The following is an 18,047-nucleotide window of genomic DNA, read 5'->3' as shown; positions in this document are numbered from 1 at the left end:
GCTCTCGTGGTCTCTCTGTCCGACTGTGATTCAGCTCGTCATCTCGCGTACGGAAGCCGTCTCTCCGGCGATCGACCCTAAAACAGCTCTATTGACAAGGGCATTGGTCATGGGCAGCAACGGCAGAGCACTCAACTCCGCTAGGAAACATGAGCTCAAACCCCGCAATTAGATCACACAGGGATCCCTCGCTTCGAATAGGTTCCGTCTGCTGCCAACCAAAAAACCCCAATGGCCGGAACTGAGAACAATTAAGCGGATTCTCTATCCCACAACTCCGTTCATCGGGCCAGTCGTCATATTCAATCAGAACGATAGTATACTATTGCAATAACGTCACCGGTGCTCTTGGGCCAATAGCCGGCCATCATGGGTTCGATCAAGAGCAACAACGCGGGCACACCCGGTTAGGAGCGGATAGTAGAGGCCCTCGTCGTGTTTGATTGGAAGAACCTAGAGCTTGGCAAAGAGTAAGAGTGGGGACAGTGGGGACAGGGGAAGGTCGCATATCAGAGGTGCATCCAATCAAAAATAGCTGCACTTCCAGCCCGCCTGAAGAGTTTCTCCGAGAGCAGCAGCTAAAAAGGACGAACTCCTCAGATCAGCACGCAAGGCCCTCTCTACACTGTACCGAGGTGGGGCGAATCAGATTGCTGCTGCTGCCTGCGGTATCCGATGCAAGCGGAGAAGTTCGAAATGTGGGGTACGAAAGGAAATGGTGTCCAGCGGTTTCGAAACAGAGCTGCATGCCTTGACACAAAGGCGCTTTTGTCTTCGCCCATGTTCAATCCCGACGCTGCAGCTTGCAGTTGCGACAAAGGGATCACATAAAGCACGCAAACTCATGCGTGAAATAAGCCACCTTGTTGTGATCTGATAGTGGCTGGCAACAGCCAGTCAAGAGGCTTGTTCATGCTCAGCAACGTCGTCTTGAGCCACATATGTTCGCATGGTAGCTCGACGCAAAAAAAAAAAAAAAAAAGAAAAAAAAGAAAAAAAGGTTTGGGCCAAAATTTCCAAACTTTTGGTTCGTCGTGCAAGAGAGGGAGAGGTACGCGAGATGTCTGCCAAGAAATGGCGGAGTGTAGGCTTGATCGTTGCTCGAAACATGGCTGCTGCTGTTCATGGTTACAGATTACATCCCACCATGCTCAACGTCTGTTGTTGACCGAATTCCGAGTGGCTTGCAAACAATGTTATCGAGCCCAAGAAGCGGTTTCGGATACGAGGTCGGAATGGCAATCGCGAGGGCGCACGCGGGTCGATCGTTTGACTTTGCGATCTGTGGCTCCGCTGATGTGTGTCTAGCCCATCTGACATCTACTCGGTCATGTGCCACGTTGGACTCCAAGGAGCATCATAGAAGCAACAATGCACACGTGTGGTCACGTCCCCGAGTGGGATCTTCCTCGTATCCAAGAGACGACGGATTGTGACATGGTGTTGCCCTCGTTGCGGCCAAGCCGGTGTTGGTAAGGCCGAGATGTCTGATACAGGCAAACGCGTAATACGAGGCCGTGTTTGCAGCCTTCTTTTGAGTTGGTCATGGTTGTAATTCATTCTCAGTCTACTAGCAACTTCAAAAGGTAGGAGCTCAGCTGATGATCAAGGCTGGTCCCTTGGGATGTGGCAGCTTACACACTCGCCTGACGAAGCACTTATATCCCGTGCTTGCAGTGTCTCCATCTGAATTGCTCGTTGAGTCTCTCATGTCCAAGCTCGTGTAACGTCACAATTCCATGCCTCTATATTGATCCACTTTTTGTCTGATGGGTATTGTCCTCGTGCCCTCAAAAGGTCGGAATCTTTGATATGGCAGGATCTGGTGAGATTGACTATCCTGACCACAAGGCCCGATGTCACTTTTGCATTTCCCTTCTTTTTCTTTTTTTCTTTCCTGTCTCCTCTCATCCCACGAGTCAGGCATCTACGAGATACACATACTCTCTGCAACACTAGCTCAGGTGGTTTCGGACTAGTAGCTTCGTGGTCTAGCCTAACATACTTGTTCGACAACCTCTTTGCTTCAGATCACACTTTGCAAAAGAAAGAGCAAAGAAAGAATGGATGTAAAAAGGTTGATGGCCCTCAAAATAAATAGATGATTTTCCAGTCCAGAACACCGCCTGACTTCCGACGTGACGCAATGACATCTGGATCAGCCGGCTCTCTGCCAGATTGTGCTGCGCCTTTCAGCTACCGCAGAGACATGCGTAAAGCAGTTCACGAGCGACGCAGATCCGGCAATCTATGATGACAGATTGCCTTGCTACAGTATACTGTTCATCTTCCGCTCGCTTCGAACCTCGCAAAACTTTTGCTGTGCAGCGGACCAAGCTTTTCGCCCATCGAAGCAAGCAGCAGCGTTGGACAAACAAACGTGAAGTCAAGCTTTAGACTTTGAGTCTTCACCCTTGCACCCGTTTACGAACCCTCCTTTCTGGCTCTTCCCTAGCTCAGCGCTAGTAGCGAGACACAGAGCATCGCCGCTTGAAACCAATTCCCCGCAAACGGAAGACGAAAGGTCCATTTCAATCTTTTTCTTTCACGGAAGTCTGCACTGTATGTGGCTTGACCGAGGCATTATGGTGCCGTCGAGTTGCCGAACCCAGCCGCTTGGCACACGTCTCACTCACCCCCGTCTGCAAATCACACAAGCTCTGCGCTGAGATGGTGGTGACTTGCGTCGATCGGTGACGAACGAGACATACTTTCGTAGACCGGAGATTGTAGACCTAAAAATGAAGTACTGCAGCAAAAGTATTTTGGTACCTCACGGCGACCCTTTTTTAATCGGCCCGACCAACAACAGCTCTGCCATCGCACTACGGTTGTCGGCTTTGTGATTCTTCAAAGGTCGAAAAAGTCTTACGGGGCTCTCCGTCGGACTCGCTCTACGCCAAGCTTAGCGATCGTTCCCAGGAAACCGGTTACATTGCCTCTACTGTATCGTTAAGAAAGGCACCGTCGTCCCGGTTCGGCGAACGGATGACGCTGTCCGTGAAGGATCTCTGTACAGTCCGCCTGACGGCTCTCAAGCTCGTGAGTCGTACTCATAATTGTCTGAAGCCTTTAGAAAGGTTGTCCGGGATGCTGGTAAGCAGCAACCGACCGCCGCTGCCGACAAACTGAATCAACAGACGATGACTATACATACACAGGGCAACAGCATCGCGTCGATCGCGTACTGACTACGTCAACATCACAAACCCGTAAGCGAGCTAGAAATGTCCCGTGACCAATCTTGCAGACAAAATAGAGCAAGCCACACTCTTGTCCCGTTTTTGGAGCCCTTCAAAAAGAAAGCCTTCGTCGGAAGGTTGTGGGAAAGAGGTAGGATGGCATAAAATTGGAGCCAAAGATCACACATCGAGCATGAGACATTTTGGGTGGGCGCGCCATTCGCTTACCCGCACCCGTTGAAAGTCTTACTTATTTGGACCTCATACGAACCCTGAATGGTCTTAACCCGTCTAGTTCCGTAGCAATACGGGATGCAAAAAGGATACGCAGTATGTAGGGTGACTGGTTGCTTTGCAAAGAAACAACGATGCGAACTTGCACTCGAAGCTGTTCTGAGGACAGAGCCGTTGCATTGCGCGGTGCGAGAGTGTAGTAAGGAACATCGCCTAACAGCAGCCGAGAAGATCGGGGCTGCATGATGCCGAGATGACATTCCATGTTATTAGGCCTCACGCTCTCCAACGGAAAACAACGGGCCAGGAACAGGCCGATTTGGCCGATTCTCGAGCCTGCCACAGCAGCACGTTGGCAACCTATCTTTTCAGCCTTGTTACCTTGATGCAATGCGATCGAAAGCAACAAAAAGCAGCATGAATGCGTTGTTGGAGGGCGTGAGTTTGTGATCACTACAGCAAGTCAGCGTCGCTTCACGACCACGAGTGATGTGATTGCATCGATGACCGGTCAAGACAGCATGGAGCGTGGATACTGGAAGCCATCGCACTGTGGCTTTTTGTAGTAACTAACCCTCGCCGCTCCTTTATCAACGGCCCTAGCCTTCCTTCATGGTTGTCCCTTGGCTCATAGTCAAGCAACGTTCAGCCCACATGCTTGTGTTTGTGTGCGTGTTCTGACCTCCACTTCGGAGCCTTTTGTTTCTTGTCATGACCATGTGCGTCACTGGAACGCATCAATTTAGTGTCGCTTTGTCGCTGTGACAACAGAATCCACGCTTTCGACGACGCGTCAGCACGCCATTGCCATGCTAGCTTCTTCAGCACACGAAGGAGCTTGTGTGTTACAATCGCTAGCATTGAGAATGAAGTCTGCGTTGCGGCCTGAGCGGGAAGCGTTGCGTGAGCTTAAGGTGGCGCAAAACCCCCACTTTCGGAAGAATGGGCCCGAACGCGACTTGGCAGTGCACAGATCGTGGAACGTGACGCCGCTCCGGCACAATCACAGAGCTGCTAACATGTCGACGCAAAGACCTCCACACCGGCATCCAATGCTACTGAGAACGGATGCATTCGCGCACAGACGAGCTGTCTGTCCTCTTCGATCTTCACACTATGAGACTTGTGCGTCCATCCAAAAGGCTTCTCGTACGATTCTGTTTGCTGTTCATGCTCCTCACACCGTTTAAGCTCGATACGCAGAGATCGTTCGTCCTATACACAGACTGCATAACCACACGAGACTCGAGCTGATGAGAAGGGAGATGCTAGACTGAAGGAAACACAAAATGCTAGATCAAGATAAGCTGAGAAGAGGGTCACGCGCCAACATCGCCGCGATCCAAGACCTCAGTGTTGGCCACGTCCACCTGGATCAGCTTGGCCAACAGCGTGTAGACGATCATGAAAGGCTCAAAGGGAAGGTAGACGAGTATGAATCGCATCGTAAAGACAAAGGCATGCAGACATCCATAGATGGACGCCACATGACCTAAAATCGCTCCAAAGATGCCCATATGAGCGCCTTGCATGAATGGATCGTTCAGGAGAGGCTCTGCCATCGGTTCTGGCTCCGGCGCTGGTGGAACCTGTTCTCCCAATCCAGTGTCTTGCGAGCCAGCTGCATCTCCACAAGTAGCATGGTTAGCATCGCCGTCACCATCAGAAGGACCGGACCTGGTGAGACTCCTCAACAGCTGGCTCACAAGCCCCTTGATCCTGCCCGTGGTATATCGAACGATGAATAGCGACGTATCCCTGGTTTGTCGCCAGAGATGACGGAAGCTGTCGCCAGAGTGTATAATCAGCTGATAGATGCTCACCAGTGATCGCCATGCCTGCCTGGCGAAGTGGGAGATGGTTGTATCCCAAGCCAGCTTGGTAGCGACTACCAGCGCGATAGCCGTCGTCGCGAGACAGCCCAGCAGCATGACCGTCTTCCATGTGTTTTGTCTGGGTAACAGCGCCATCTGGAGCGGTTTCGTACGACCAGGCAGCAACCTCGTCTGCTCAACCTCAAGCCAGAGATCCCAAATCGAGGCTTTACTTGCGTCCTTGTCACCAAGCATCGTGGCAATCATCCGACGGTAGCCTTCGGAAGCCGAATGGTCGTTGTGCACCCAATCTGCCTGCGTCCATCGGCTTGTATGAGACTTCTTAAACCTGGCTGCACGGTCACTGGATGTCGAAAGCCCTCCGAAGGCGACATCGATCAGCAAGGTAAAGGCAGGAGCGAACACAGCCGCCAGCTGGGTCATCTCTACGCGCTCCGTCGTCATGAACTCGCGTGGTTGCAGATATACCGACAGAGAGTAACCACCCCACCAGTTGAGCCAGAGAGGTCCAAAGACGCTGTCTGCTGCTACCACAACCACTTCTCGTACCACGGCAGCTAGCTTTCGTCTGCGCGTTCGGGGCGGTCCGATGACGATGGAGTTGTCTGGGTTCCATCGCACCGGCTCAAACTCGACATCAGTGTAGGCGATGAGACCAGCGACGATTGCTTTGCTAGCGCACCACATTAGCTCGCGGTTCGACTCCATGAGCAACAACGCAAGTTGCAGTGCAGATCGAGCGATGGCAGACCACCATGGCTGGAAGACACTGATGACGAAGTAGAAGCGGTCCATCATAGCAAGGACGAAGCCGTAAGCAACATATCGAAGGAAGCCGAGCCATTCAGGAAGACTGCGCACCAAGAAGTGCTCCGATGGGTTCGGGAAGAGATCGGCGGGTGACTCCTCATACTCCCAGTAGATTGTCATGTTTTGTCTTTGCCAAAGCTCGACCTCGTCCAGCGCTTTTGCGGCATCCGTATCTTTATGCGAGGAGGAGAGGAACGGAAAGCTGAAGGGAAGCTTGAGCTCGGATGAGATAAAACGTTCTCGTAATGAGGGAGTCAAGTTGTAAGGCGTTTGCAAGCCGCTGTTCGAAGCATTGTTGCCTGCTGTCCTTGCGTTGAGTGATCCTGCTTCTTTCTGGCGCGGACTACGACGCCAGCTGTCCAATGGAAACAGAGGAAGACCCTGAGACAGACGTTCAAGCTCTCTCTCGACATCCTCACCGGATCTGAGCTTAGTTCGAATGATCTTTGCGTCAGAGTAATTGGCTCGGAAGGCCGATCGAGGGCGTCTGACCAGCTTCCAGTAGACTGGGTTGTCGATTTCTTCCTGTCGGATTCGAGCAAAGACCTCAAGGTCTGCTCTTTCGTAGAGGTCGTGGCTGATGTGGGGCATAGAAATGCTTCCTCCGCGATGCCATGCCTTTGCAGGGACCCAGACGTCGGCGCGCGCCTGATCTTTGTGTATGGTGATATTCAATGGTGTCTTGTCAAGCTGTACTTGTCGCAGTGCCGCGTTGCGGACAAAAGCGAGCGGAGTTGCTTCGAAGCGTGCCATTGTGCTTAGCGTCAAGAAGGACAGAACACCAAGCAGGAAGGATGCAACAAAGATGACGAAGACGCAAGCAAGAATGCGGAGCATCTGACTGGCCTGCACGAAAGCCATCAGGTTCGAATAAGGTCTGCGTCGGAAACGGTAGCGAGCGTGGCATTGACCGCAGACGCAGGCTGCTTCCGAGGCAGCTGACTGACGCCGCCATTGGTCGAGACAGGTGTCATGGACGTAGCGCATACTTCCATCACAATGACATGGCGCGATGAGTCTTCCTATTGTCAAGCCATCATCACCCAATTCGTCCTCGGACGCGAAGCACATACGACAGACCTTCTCTTCCGCCTCGTCCTGATCTGCCGGTGCTGCTTGAGAGTTTGTCGGACCTTCTTGATCTATGAGCCTGGAAAGTGCAGAGGACCCATCGGGTTGATCTTCATGGCTGCCCGTATGACGATGTCTGAGATCTTCTTGCTCATCCCCAGCGGCTGGTCTTTGGTAACCCAAGTCTCTGAGCACGTTCTGTGTGTTATGCCAGATCGATGGTAAAGCGCCTAGGATGAACTCGACTTCCTCCTCCTCCCGCCGTTCGTCGACATCTTCGATCCCTGCGAACTCCATGGCGGCTGGCTTGGAGCTCGAAGTTGAATTGGGAGGTCGAATCGTAGATACTTTTGCAACGATGGGCCTATTGGAACTGATCTGGCTTTACTCGAAGCTCGTCATGTACTTGCTTTAGGGCTCCACTTTATCGCAGAGCGATGTCATCGGCTCGGTGATACGTTTTTGGGTTGGTAGTCCTCACGACTGAGGTATGCAAAGCGGCAGATAACAGATGGTGTTGGTGGGACTCGAAAACCAGCACTTTCGGGAATCCACCTCCACGTCGAATAGGCACACAAGCTGCGGAGAACCGTGCGGCAGCTCCTTTCCGCTTTTCCGACAGCCGAATTTCTATTGCAGGATTCTTCTTCCAGCTCAGCAATCACCACATCGTCTCTAAAGCTTCAAGTTGACTCGAACGGGTTCAGCAACTTCTTGTGACCACGATCCTTCTTGCATACAACGAGATTATCTTCAGCACAGAGATTGATGATACCATCGCAACCGATATTTCGAGCAAACATGATAACACGTGGCAGATGTCAGCAAATCAGTCTCCCATATAATCACTCTGCCTGCCAACCAAGACGACCAGCTTTGAAGCTCCATGCGCCAGTGTTCAGCATTGCCTTTTACTCGGAAGCAGCCCTGATATGACCATCATAGCCAACTGTGCTGCTTGACACGTGCATCGAGCTCGATCCGCTGTCCTCACAGATGGTGATTCGAGCGCTTGAGCCGTTGCTTCCTGCATTTTGCAGTATCATTTCTCGTCTTTCACATCTCGACGCAGCTTCATCCACGGGTAGGGCTTGTAAAGCTCACTTACATTGCATTTGTGCGATGCTGTCGCTTTCCAGGTAGACCACACGCGGAATCAGTTTCGACGACCGAGCAAGGCCAGACAAATCACCTTGTCGAGACAGAACAAAAAGAAGAAAAGAGATGAATGTGGAAGAAGTGTCGGGATAGTAGGTCATCCCCAAATCATGGGCAGCAGCGCTCACTTCGAGGGCGCCTCCTGACGATGGTTTTAAAGGCCCGAAGGAATTGATCTTCCGCAAACGACCTCGTATGTGGATCACATCCTCGCCCGACGAAGCCTCTCAACTGGTCCATGGCTCAGCTTCACCGAAGCTCACGAAGAGCCTCAAAGTGGAGCCAGACCATGGGTACAGATTTTGTAACGAGACTTGTCGGGTCTCAGCCTCGTAAAGAGGTGATGGATGCGCCACCGAGATTGCGGTTGTAGGGGAGAGGGAAGGGAGAAGTACACATGAAAAGGGCCGAGAAAACAAACGAGACGAAGAGGTTGGGATAGTTGTAGCTGAAACGAGGTCGGAAGGAGGCTACTGGGGCGCAGGATTGATCGTCAAAAGCAATCGCAGTGGCACAGACAGCCATTCACGCTGCACGGGTCGGGTTCAAGGCTGAGCTGAATGCCAAGAGAGAGCGTTGAGCAATGTTGAAGGATGATGAGTTGGTGGTCGTGATGGAGTGAAGGAAAGACTGCTACGTCAAAGCTTTTAAACGCCAAGTTGAGAAGAAAGTAAAGAAGAAAAGTCAAAAAAGTAAAAAAAAAGTCACAAAAGCCACAAAAGCCACAAAAGCCGGGTTCTATCACGTGACAGGTGAATTTGGCACAGTGAGAATCGGGACTTGCGCTGCTGAGCCGTGCGTGTGTGTCTGTTGCAAATCTGACAGCTTCAGACCTCCACCTGGACGAGTGAGGCTAAGCAATGTTCAATTGTGACCGACACACGACAAGTCCACCGTCCTAACCATTCACCATCTCTCCGACCAAGACCAGGCAGACTGGCTTGACCGTGCTTGGAGCTCTTCAGCAATTTGTCGGCGATGCGAAGGACAGCGACTGGCGGTGGCCGCCCTTCCGCATCCAACACACCGTCGAGACCTGGTGGACCATCTCGACCTAACGCTCTTGCAGCTTCGGGACCACGAGCCATCTTTGACAAGTCTCGCCGCATCGAAGAGTTTTCTTCAACCGAAGACAAATGTCCGCAATGCAAGACGGATCGCTACCTCAATCCTCGTCTCCGTTTGCTGGTCAGTCCATGCTACCACAAGATGTGCGAGTCGTGCATCGACCGCATCTTCTCGCTTGGACCCGCACCATGCCCAGAATGCGGCAAGAAGGTATCAAAGAATCAATTCACAGCACAGACCTTTCAAGATCTGGGCGTAGAGAGGGAAGTGGCAGTGCGACGCCAAGTAGCCAAGTTGTTCAATCGTCGCGAGGATGACTTTGTCGATCTCAAAGCGTACAACGACTATCTGGAAGAGGTGGAGGAGATCACGTTCAACCTGATCCACGAGATCGATCTGCCGCGTACCAATGCCAAGCTCGAACAGTACCAAGCAGCGCACCGATCAGCCATTGCAAGCTCAGCAAACATCTCGCAGCAAGAGTCGGATCGACAAGCACGGGTGGACGAGGAGGAAAAGGCGGCCAAGAAGGCACGTGCAGAGCGGCTGCGGAAAGAAGAAGAGCAGGAGCGCGAGGAGCGCGAAAAGGAGAGACTAGAGATGATGCGAGAGCTAGAGAAGGGAGCAGATCCAGATGAGGTGCTTGAGAAGCAGCGCAAACGGCGTCAGGAGCGTGAAGAGCGGCAACGACTGCAAGATCTCGAGGCACGGCGACGGGAGAAGGAGGCTGCGCAGGCTCAAAGCAGCGGCGGTGCTGGTGGTGACTCTATAGACCGAAGACTGTGGAGCTTAGATATGCTTCTCGACTTTGAAGGACCACTCGCCTATTTGGACGACGCAAGTGCACTGTTTGATGTACGCAAAGCACCAACAGCACTGGGTGGCTTGGAGGGATTCAAGGGCGCATCTGGATACGAAGACCCCTGGCTGAAGCCAGCATGGATCACCAAGGAGATGATCGCGCGGTATCGTGCTGGTGGATTCGCCTGGGAGCGTCAAGTCTGGACACGTGGAATTCGAGCTGCTTGCGAAGGTATTGGCGCTGCTCCGCTCACAGTCGATATCTCTGAAGAAGCTCTTCCCAGCATGGAAGTGGACTGAGGGTCCTTGCTGTCGTCAACCACCGAGTCCGCACCTTGGCTGATCACCTCATATTGTATTTGTATCTTATCTCGTAACTTGAATCTCGTTCTACCTCGCTGCTCAACCGATAGTCAGACGTAGTCAAATGTGCGATGTCAACGGTATATCTATCCTTAATACGAACTGCCGAAAGGAAACCCGACCATCTAGACCTGCTTGTTGCTTTCAAGCTTCTCCTTGACAAACTGCTTTGTGCCAGCTACTGGGCTGAATCTGTGAAAAGGCATGCGTTGTATGAGTTTGGGCTGCCGAGAAGCTGCCAAATGGCCTTCTTCAAAATGACGCAGCGTTGGACTCAATCTGATGTTAAAAGTAAAGACATTTGGGTCCCGATACTGGCGATCGGGGAGAGTCTAAGTATGATGTCACTGCTGCTAAAAGACAGAAACATATATACTCAATTGACTGAAGGAATGTGGTGAGAGCCTAGTGCTCTCAGCTTGATACACAGCTTGCATGTAAACTGTCCCACAAATTTACATGTCACCATACATCACTCTAATGCTCAATAGCCATAAGTTGTATTGCCACACTGTCTGATATCATCTGAAAGCCCTGCTTCTTCTCTCCAAGACTGTGTAAATGATATTGACATTGACTAAGAAAATTGTGCTATGAAGAAGAGCTGAATTTTTTTTTTATTGTGGGACAGTTTATGGAGCATGCTCCCAAATAGTGACACCACTCCATTCCTGACCTTGTGGGCTTTTGACTACAATGAAACTTGCAATGTAACTTGGTGGGCACCTTCATACACATCAAAAGTAGTGATGTGGAAAGTTTCAGCTCAATCAGATGACTGTGAGTGATCCAGTGGCACTTCCAGTCTGACACCATCATATCTATACCATCATGCCAAAAACCACCCCAGAGAGGTGCCAATTGGCACTCTTTCACATCCAAAATGGGGAATCTACCCATTCAGTTGCTGAGCAACTTGGTATGAGCAAGTCTACTGTGAATCACATCAGCAAAAGCACCTCCACTGATGTTCCAAAGTCAAAGGGGGGCCAGCCAAGAAAACTCCAGCCTTGTCATGTTTGCTTCCTGGACCACTATTTCAAGCTCAATTCAACCTCCATGGTCAGGAAAGCATGTCATGCACTGCAGGAGATGTTTCAAGTCAAAGCATGCCCAACCACAGTAAGAAAAGCACTTCATTACTGTTGTTACAAAGCATGAAGGTTAGTGAAAAAACTGAAGCTACTCAAGAGACATTACAAAGCCTGTTGCAAATTTGCTAATTAGCACAAGGACATGACTGTTGAGGATTGGAAGAATGTGGTATGGTCTGATGAGACAAAGATCAACTTCTTTGGACCAGATGGTAAGCAGTTCTGTTGGATTAAGAATGCTGGCTTCAACAGCAAGCTTGTCAGGCCAACAGTCAAGTTCAGCAGTGGCTCCATCATGATCTGGGGCTGTATGACATGGGAAGGGATGGGAGGTATGTGCTTGGTGCTGGGTTCAATGAATTCAGACCAATACATTGATATCTTGAATGACAAGCTTGTGAAAACAATCTCAGATTTGCAGCTTCAGCATGCATACACTGACATCACATTTCAGCAAGACAATGACCCAAAACACACACCAAAAAATACAATAACATGGTTGGAAAGCAATAGCATTAAGGTTATACAATGGCCAGTGCAGTTGCCAGACTTAAACCCAATTGAACACCTCTGGCACCATCTCAAAATGCAACTTTCACAGTATAGTATGATTGCAAAGTCCAGGGATGAACTGCTCAAGAGATGTGAAGCTGAATGGACAGCAATCACTCCAGAGACATGTAGGACACTAATAGAGAGTATGCCAGACTGCATCAAGGCAGTTCTGAAGGCCAAAGGAGGGAATACAAAGTACTAAGGTGTTCTTGAGGAGTGCTCCATAAACTGTCCCACAATAAAAAAAAAAAATCAGCTCTTCTTCATAGCACAATTTTCTTAGTCAATGTCAATATCATTTACACAGTCTTGGAGAGAAGAAGCAGGGCTTTCAGATGATATCAGACAGTGTGGCAATACAACTTATGGCTATTGAGCATTAGAGTGATGTATGGTGACATGTAAATTTGTGGGACAGTTTATGCATGAGCTGTATATACATTAGCATGGCAACTACCAAAGGTGGGAGTACTCCTACTTAATGATCTACCATGGCAATGAGCAGGACTGTGTTGCACCCAATCTCTGGTGAGATCAGCTTGGCTCAATCTCTGATCAGATCAGTCATCTAACCAGATTGGCTCTGTCTGATCTCTGATCAGATTGGCTCCGTGTCATCCTTGAGCATCACACTGGATCGTAATCTTCAACATCTGAATCATCATACGCAAAAGGCGGTTTCTTCTCACCTTGGCCAACGCATTTTCTGCCTGCCTCGTCCAATCCGAAAGCTTCCCCCTCAGCACGATGAACAGCTTCGACGTACCTCTCAGCCTGCTTCTGCTTCTATGCGCCTTTCGTGACAGGGAGAAGCGGATTGAGGTGAGGAGATGATGAGTGAGAGATGAAGCTGTTACACCGCTGCCTTACACACTGATACATTTTCTCGAACACGACTCTCAGGCACTTGTGCGAAATTTAGAGTGTATCGGCGGTCGAGTGACTGAGCTATTTTCCCTGCCCTCGGCGCGCGTCTCACAATGGCGAGTTTAAGCGAGCTGCATGCACTGTGCAGCCCCCGATTGAGAGCCCTCGAATGCCGCTCGAAATAATCACCGACTCAGCAACAGCAGCAGCAGCAGCAGCAGCAGCAGCAGCAGCAGCAGAAGAAGAACAAGAAAAAGAACAAGAAAAAGACACTTTCAACGAGTGTCGAGATTGCATTCGTTGCTGCTGCAATTTGCCCGTGCGGGGGTGACCCATTGAACGTCCATCCTATCTCTCTGACCCTCTCTATCTCTATCTCAAAGTCGTCCCTAAATCTTGACCTCAAGTTCGACAACCTTCTTTCTTCACCTTCTTTCTTCATCCTCTTTCTTCGCCCTCTTTCTTCAACCTCAAACTTCTTCACGGCTTCACTCACCACCGTCGCACAGCACCTGCTGCGGCTCAGCTCCTCGCCCACGGCTCGAAATAAGCGTCAGTCACTTGCATAACTTGGCTGGACTACACCTCCAGCAATCAGCTTCGATTATTTTTTGCAGCCGCATCTTGATCGCCCGCAGCTTTTAGCCTTGAGCCTGTCAAACTCTCGTCATACCTTTGCAGCTCGCAATTATCCTTTGATGCCCCGAGCTTGCCCAAGCGTAGCATTCGTGCCCGTTCTAGTACAGCTCGCCTTACGATAACTTCGACATGAACCTGTGAGAGGATCCAAACAAGCAGGCTACGGGATCCCTTTACGACCTCCTCCTACACCACTGCAGCACCCTTCAATCGAGCATCCGGCATTCTCTTTCGAGCCCTTGCAACTATTTCCAACCCCTTCCGCGCTTTTGCAGTATTCGGCACTGTAACACGGTGCGCAGAGATTGTCGCGCCTGAGGCCCTAGCTTGGTCCTCTGACACTTCAGCCCAGAATGGGCAACGCCAACTCTACGCCCGCCAAACCAGGCAACGCCGGCTCAAACGAAGCAAGCTTCGATCCTTCACTCAAGCGTTACTCGAGCAACCAGATCGGCCAAGGTCGTGCCAACACATCGAATGCTGTCGATGCTGGCGTTGCTTCCCCTTCGGCTGCAGCACGCCAAATAGCAGACCGCTCTGGATCAGGCCCACGCATGGGCCGCACCGCTTCTCTCTTTGGACGAGCGAGTAGTCACGATGGGGCTACTACCCCTCAGAGGAATCGCTCACGGAGCGGCAGTCTGTCTGGATACCTCGCCGCACAATGGAGAGGCTCAGCGACCGCCGCCATGATTGCAGGCGATGCGCCCGCCACAGTCAAAGAGGGTCGAGAACCACCAACAACAGACAATGGATCAGCTTACTCTCCGTCCACCCGCTCTCGTCTAGCCAAAGATCCGCAGACCCCCTTTGCTGGCTACGAGATCTCCAACACTGCCAAAGAGGTGGGCACCGATATGGAGACTGCCATCCGAACCAACCCACGCACTTGCAGACTCACAGAAGGCTTGGCCATGCCATCATCGCCTGGCGGTTTTGATCCGCGCAATTCTGTCTCGACACACCCAAGTCCTTCTGTCGCAACCCACGCTCACTACGCCTCTGGCTTGCCTAGCCATCACGCTTCTGTAGGCGTGTCCAGCGGACTTCGCGTATCGTCTACCGACCTCGATGCTGAAGCAGTACCAGCCATGATGCACAGAGGCTCAGAACCGCAGACAGTGCCTGGAGCTACTGCTCGAGCACCAACACGGCACCCACTTTTTGGCGTTGGTGGCACCAGCATGTTCACCAATGTTGGTACAAGTCTCGGAACCAACGCCGCCGCATCACCTCCCGTCGGCGGCTCTAGTCCCATCATGTTGTCTCAACCCATGAACCTCGGTGACGGGGGCGAAGAAGCAGATGGGCCTCATCGACCTCCAGCTGCACTTCCATCCTACCTCAAGATCCCCACCGCGATACCCAGCTCGCATGTTTCGCCGAGCTCTCCCCCAGCTAGCATCTACTCACAGCATTCTGACCGATACCGTGCACCTTCGGAGCCACAGCGTTCGCGATCACCTTCCCTCATGCTGTCCGTGGACGACACACGTCCCGCCCATGCCGTCGCTGCCGCCGGCGCAGCTGCTGCAGTGCTCAACACTGAGGACGTACTCATAGCACCCGGAGATGCTAGCAAAGCAAGCTCGCCCATTGAGGGACGCAGGTCATTCTTCGGTGCGGGCAGGGACGAATGCAAGGACGAGGCCGCACCTCTCGACACTAGCATTGAAGAAGCTCGTGCTGCCGGCATCGACGTCTCTGACTTGCCAGGCAGCCCCGCACAGGCATCGGAAGCAAAGGATGCTCAAGCAAGCAGACAAACAGAAGATGGCGAGCGAGAGTCAAGGAAGCTCGAGAGGGCTTCACTTGAAGCGGGTGATGGCGCGCCATTGGATGCCTCTCGCACACCAACGCCGACTCCGTCTGGTTACCGGCCACGTGCATTGACTCCGACGAGGAAAGGCGGAGCGAGCGTTCTCTGCTCCCTTTCCCCAGTCGCAGGGCCTTCCACTTCCATGAGGCCGCCATTTCAACCAATCTCAGCAAGACGACCCCACGTTGATGTGCAGACAGGAGGTGAAAGCGGGTACAACACGCCACTGTTGCCTCCTGGCTTAACATCGGCTCCTCCGAGTGCATCCGTACCTGGCGTCACTCCGTTTTCCGAGGTTTCATCGTCTTCACCGACCATCGAGCATGCACGCGGACGCGCGTCTGATGCTTCACGCACTCCATCCGCGGCAGGCAGCGTTGGTAACAACAGCCAGCCGTCGACACCCGTCAGCGCGAAACCAGGCAGTGTTCATCAAACCGACTCTCAGCATGCACAGACATCGACCGACCAGCAGCAACCTCCGCTCATGCCAATCGTCTTGACGTGGCGAGCAGGTGGTCGCGAAGTTTTCGTCACGGGCACTTTTGCCAACGAATGGCGATCCAAAATCCTTTTGCACAAGGTCAAGCGCGATCATACCTGCGTACTTCACCTCCCACCGGGTACGCATCGTCTCAAGTTCATTGTGGATGGCCGATGGCGTGTATCTCGAGATTTGCCTACGGCGACAGATGGTGATGGTAACCTGGTCAACTATGTCGAGATTCCCAATGTTGGACCAGCGCATCCTGGACCACTCAGTGCGCCTGGTGAAGATCTGCCCGGCGCGGATGCAGATAAGAACCGTAGCGAACGCAACTCGAAGATCGAGTCCAAGAAGACGACGATGAACCTGGTCGAGGAGGCAAGGCGGGCTGAAGCAATGCGTCTGGACGATCTCTTTGACGATGATGGCAAGGATCAGGAGGAGACATGGACATGCGAGATTCCGACCGCGCTCATCAAAGCACAGGAGGCGGAAGAAGCCCAACGTGAAGCAGAGGAGAGTGGGCAAGCACAATTCAAGCACACACAACATCATGGTAGCGACGGCACCTCCGGAGCGCCTCTTCCCCAGCCACCAGCACTGCCGAGACAGTTGGAAAAGGTCATTCTCAACTCGTCGCCTGCCAACCCGAGTAATGGCACCACCTCAGGCAGCACTGTTGACGATAACAGTATCCTCCCAGCTCCGAACCATGTCGTACTCAACCATCTCACAGCGAGCAGTATCAAAGGTGGCGTTTTGGCAGTAGGCACAACGACAAGGTACAAGAGGAAGTATGTGACTACGGTCTACTATAGGCCGGTGCAAGTTTGATCATGTATCCATACGAGTAGTGGTTTGTTTATTCTGCATATTGCATTTCGTTATACCATGTGTTCTTATCTGTCGCAATTTTGAAGAGTGTTGTGTGGAGATGCTGTATTGTTCGTGAAGTGTCTAAAAGTACATTGAGAGTGACGTCGCATGTAATGGTCAGGCAGCGAGAAGGCAGAGATATCTAGAAGTCCTTGCTAGGAGCTGCAGCCTTCTTAGAAGGTCGACTGCGACCCCAAGTCAACCGGACCTCTTTGTCTCCCATCGTCATCTTTGGTGAGCAATGTTTTGCAGCCAATTCGGCTTGTTGGCGGGTGCGGAAGTTGACAAATGCGCATTTGGATGCTGTGACCAGAGTTATAGACTTGATGTGATCTGCATGCAGCTGTGGAGTAAGGGAGAGGAACCATTCCTTCAGCGGTGTTTCAGTTGCGCTTTCCGGTAAGGACGAGACAAAGAGTGAGATGACGGAAGTGTCTTCTGGTGGTGGCAAGCCAGTTGCTGACTGTTTGCTGATTATCCTCGCTGCTGCTGGTGCAGGTAGTGTTGCTGCTGATGATGGAGCAGTTGAGGTTGATGCTACGGTCTGAGGTGCAAAGTGTTTTTCCGACGGCAACTCGTGCTTGAACGGACAGCTTTCTCCTCTCGGACAATTCCCTCTCGCAAATGCTGAACAGTACTGCTGTGGTCTATCCCTCTTATACCCGATTTCCTTCCTCGCCGCTTTCCTCAACAGCTCCTGCCCAGCTCTACCAGCAGGACTACTCGACGAACCCACCAAGCTAGTCGGCCCTTCCAACTGCTTATCCATCGTCTCTGCGAAGTATTCTCTATTCTTATCCGATGTTGGACCTCCAGACTTGATCCCAAGCGCTGCATCACGTACTTGCACCGGTAAGCCGTATTGAAGATCGAGAATGCAAGTTTGGCAGACATTCTTGACTTTTGCGCAGGTGGTGCAGATCTCGGTCTTTTTGAAGCGAGATCCTGCTCCTGAGTTCCAGCGGAAGACAGTGAAGGGTCGGGTACAGACTTTGCAAATCTTGCCTTGACTGTCTTTCGTCATGCGGATGTAGGGGTTGGGGCCAAGACATGCTTCACAGAGGATGGGTGTTTCAGCTTCTTCTGCGCCGGAGATGGTGGATCCGAGCTTGCCGTGTGCTGACCAGGTTGCCATTTTGGATGGTAGGGACTGTGTCAGCTGAGATGCCGGTCAAGGTTGGATGATGA

At 51.8% G+C, this 18,047-nt stretch overlaps 5 protein-coding genes across 5 annotated transcripts; 3 read left to right on the top strand and 2 right to left on the bottom strand.

The window, feature by feature from the left end:
* Positions 1 to 4,735: 4,735 nt before the first annotated feature.
* UHO2_00583 (uncharacterized protein) lies at positions 4,736 to 7,429 on the bottom strand (the record flags this gene model as incomplete). The annotated part of the gene is made up of 1 exon (XM_041557203.1): positions 4,736 to 7,429. The coding sequence occupies one exon, from the start codon at positions 7,427 to 7,429 to the stop codon at positions 4,736 to 4,738; it is 2,694 nt and encodes an 897-aa protein (XP_041413137.1).
* A 1,839-nt stretch (positions 7,430 to 9,268) lies between these two features.
* UHO2_00582 (uncharacterized protein) lies at positions 9,269 to 10,459 on the top strand (the record flags this gene model as incomplete). Its single annotated transcript, XM_041557202.1, has 1 exon — positions 9,269 to 10,459. One exon carries the CDS (start codon positions 9,269 to 9,271, stop codon positions 10,457 to 10,459), a length of 1,191 nt encoding a protein of 396 aa, XP_041413136.1.
* Positions 10,460 to 11,353: 894 nt separating this feature from the next.
* Positions 11,354 to 12,373, top strand: UHO2_00581 (uncharacterized protein; the record flags this gene model as incomplete). The annotated part of the gene is made up of 4 exons (XM_041557201.1): positions 11,354 to 11,441; positions 11,567 to 11,685; positions 11,750 to 11,948; positions 12,030 to 12,373. The coding sequence occupies 4 exons, from the start codon at positions 11,354 to 11,356 to the stop codon at positions 12,371 to 12,373; spliced, it is 750 nt and encodes a 249-aa protein (XP_041413135.1).
* A 1,657-nt stretch (positions 12,374 to 14,030) lies between these two features.
* UHO2_00580 (uncharacterized protein) lies at positions 14,031 to 16,817 on the top strand (the record flags this gene model as incomplete). The annotated part of the gene is made up of 1 exon (XM_041557200.1): positions 14,031 to 16,817. One exon carries the CDS (start codon positions 14,031 to 14,033, stop codon positions 16,815 to 16,817), a length of 2,787 nt encoding a protein of 928 aa, XP_041413134.1.
* Positions 16,818 to 17,001: 184 nt separating this feature from the next.
* On the bottom strand, positions 17,002 to 17,994 carry UHO2_00579 (uncharacterized protein; the record flags this gene model as incomplete). Its single annotated transcript, XM_041557199.1, has 1 exon — positions 17,002 to 17,994. The coding sequence occupies one exon, from the start codon at positions 17,992 to 17,994 to the stop codon at positions 17,002 to 17,004; it is 993 nt and encodes a 330-aa protein (XP_041413133.1).
* Between the last annotated feature and the right edge of the window lie 53 nt (positions 17,995 to 18,047).

This window comes from Ustilago hordei, assembly GCF_900519145.1.
Source record: "Ustilago hordei strain Uho2 genome assembly, contig: UHO2_contig_01, whole genome shotgun sequence".
Taxonomy (NCBI): Eukaryota; Fungi; Basidiomycota; class Ustilaginomycetes; order Ustilaginales; family Ustilaginaceae; genus Ustilago; species Ustilago hordei.
Note: the sequence above shows the minus strand (reverse complement) of the source record. Positions and strands in the feature narration are given on the sequence as shown.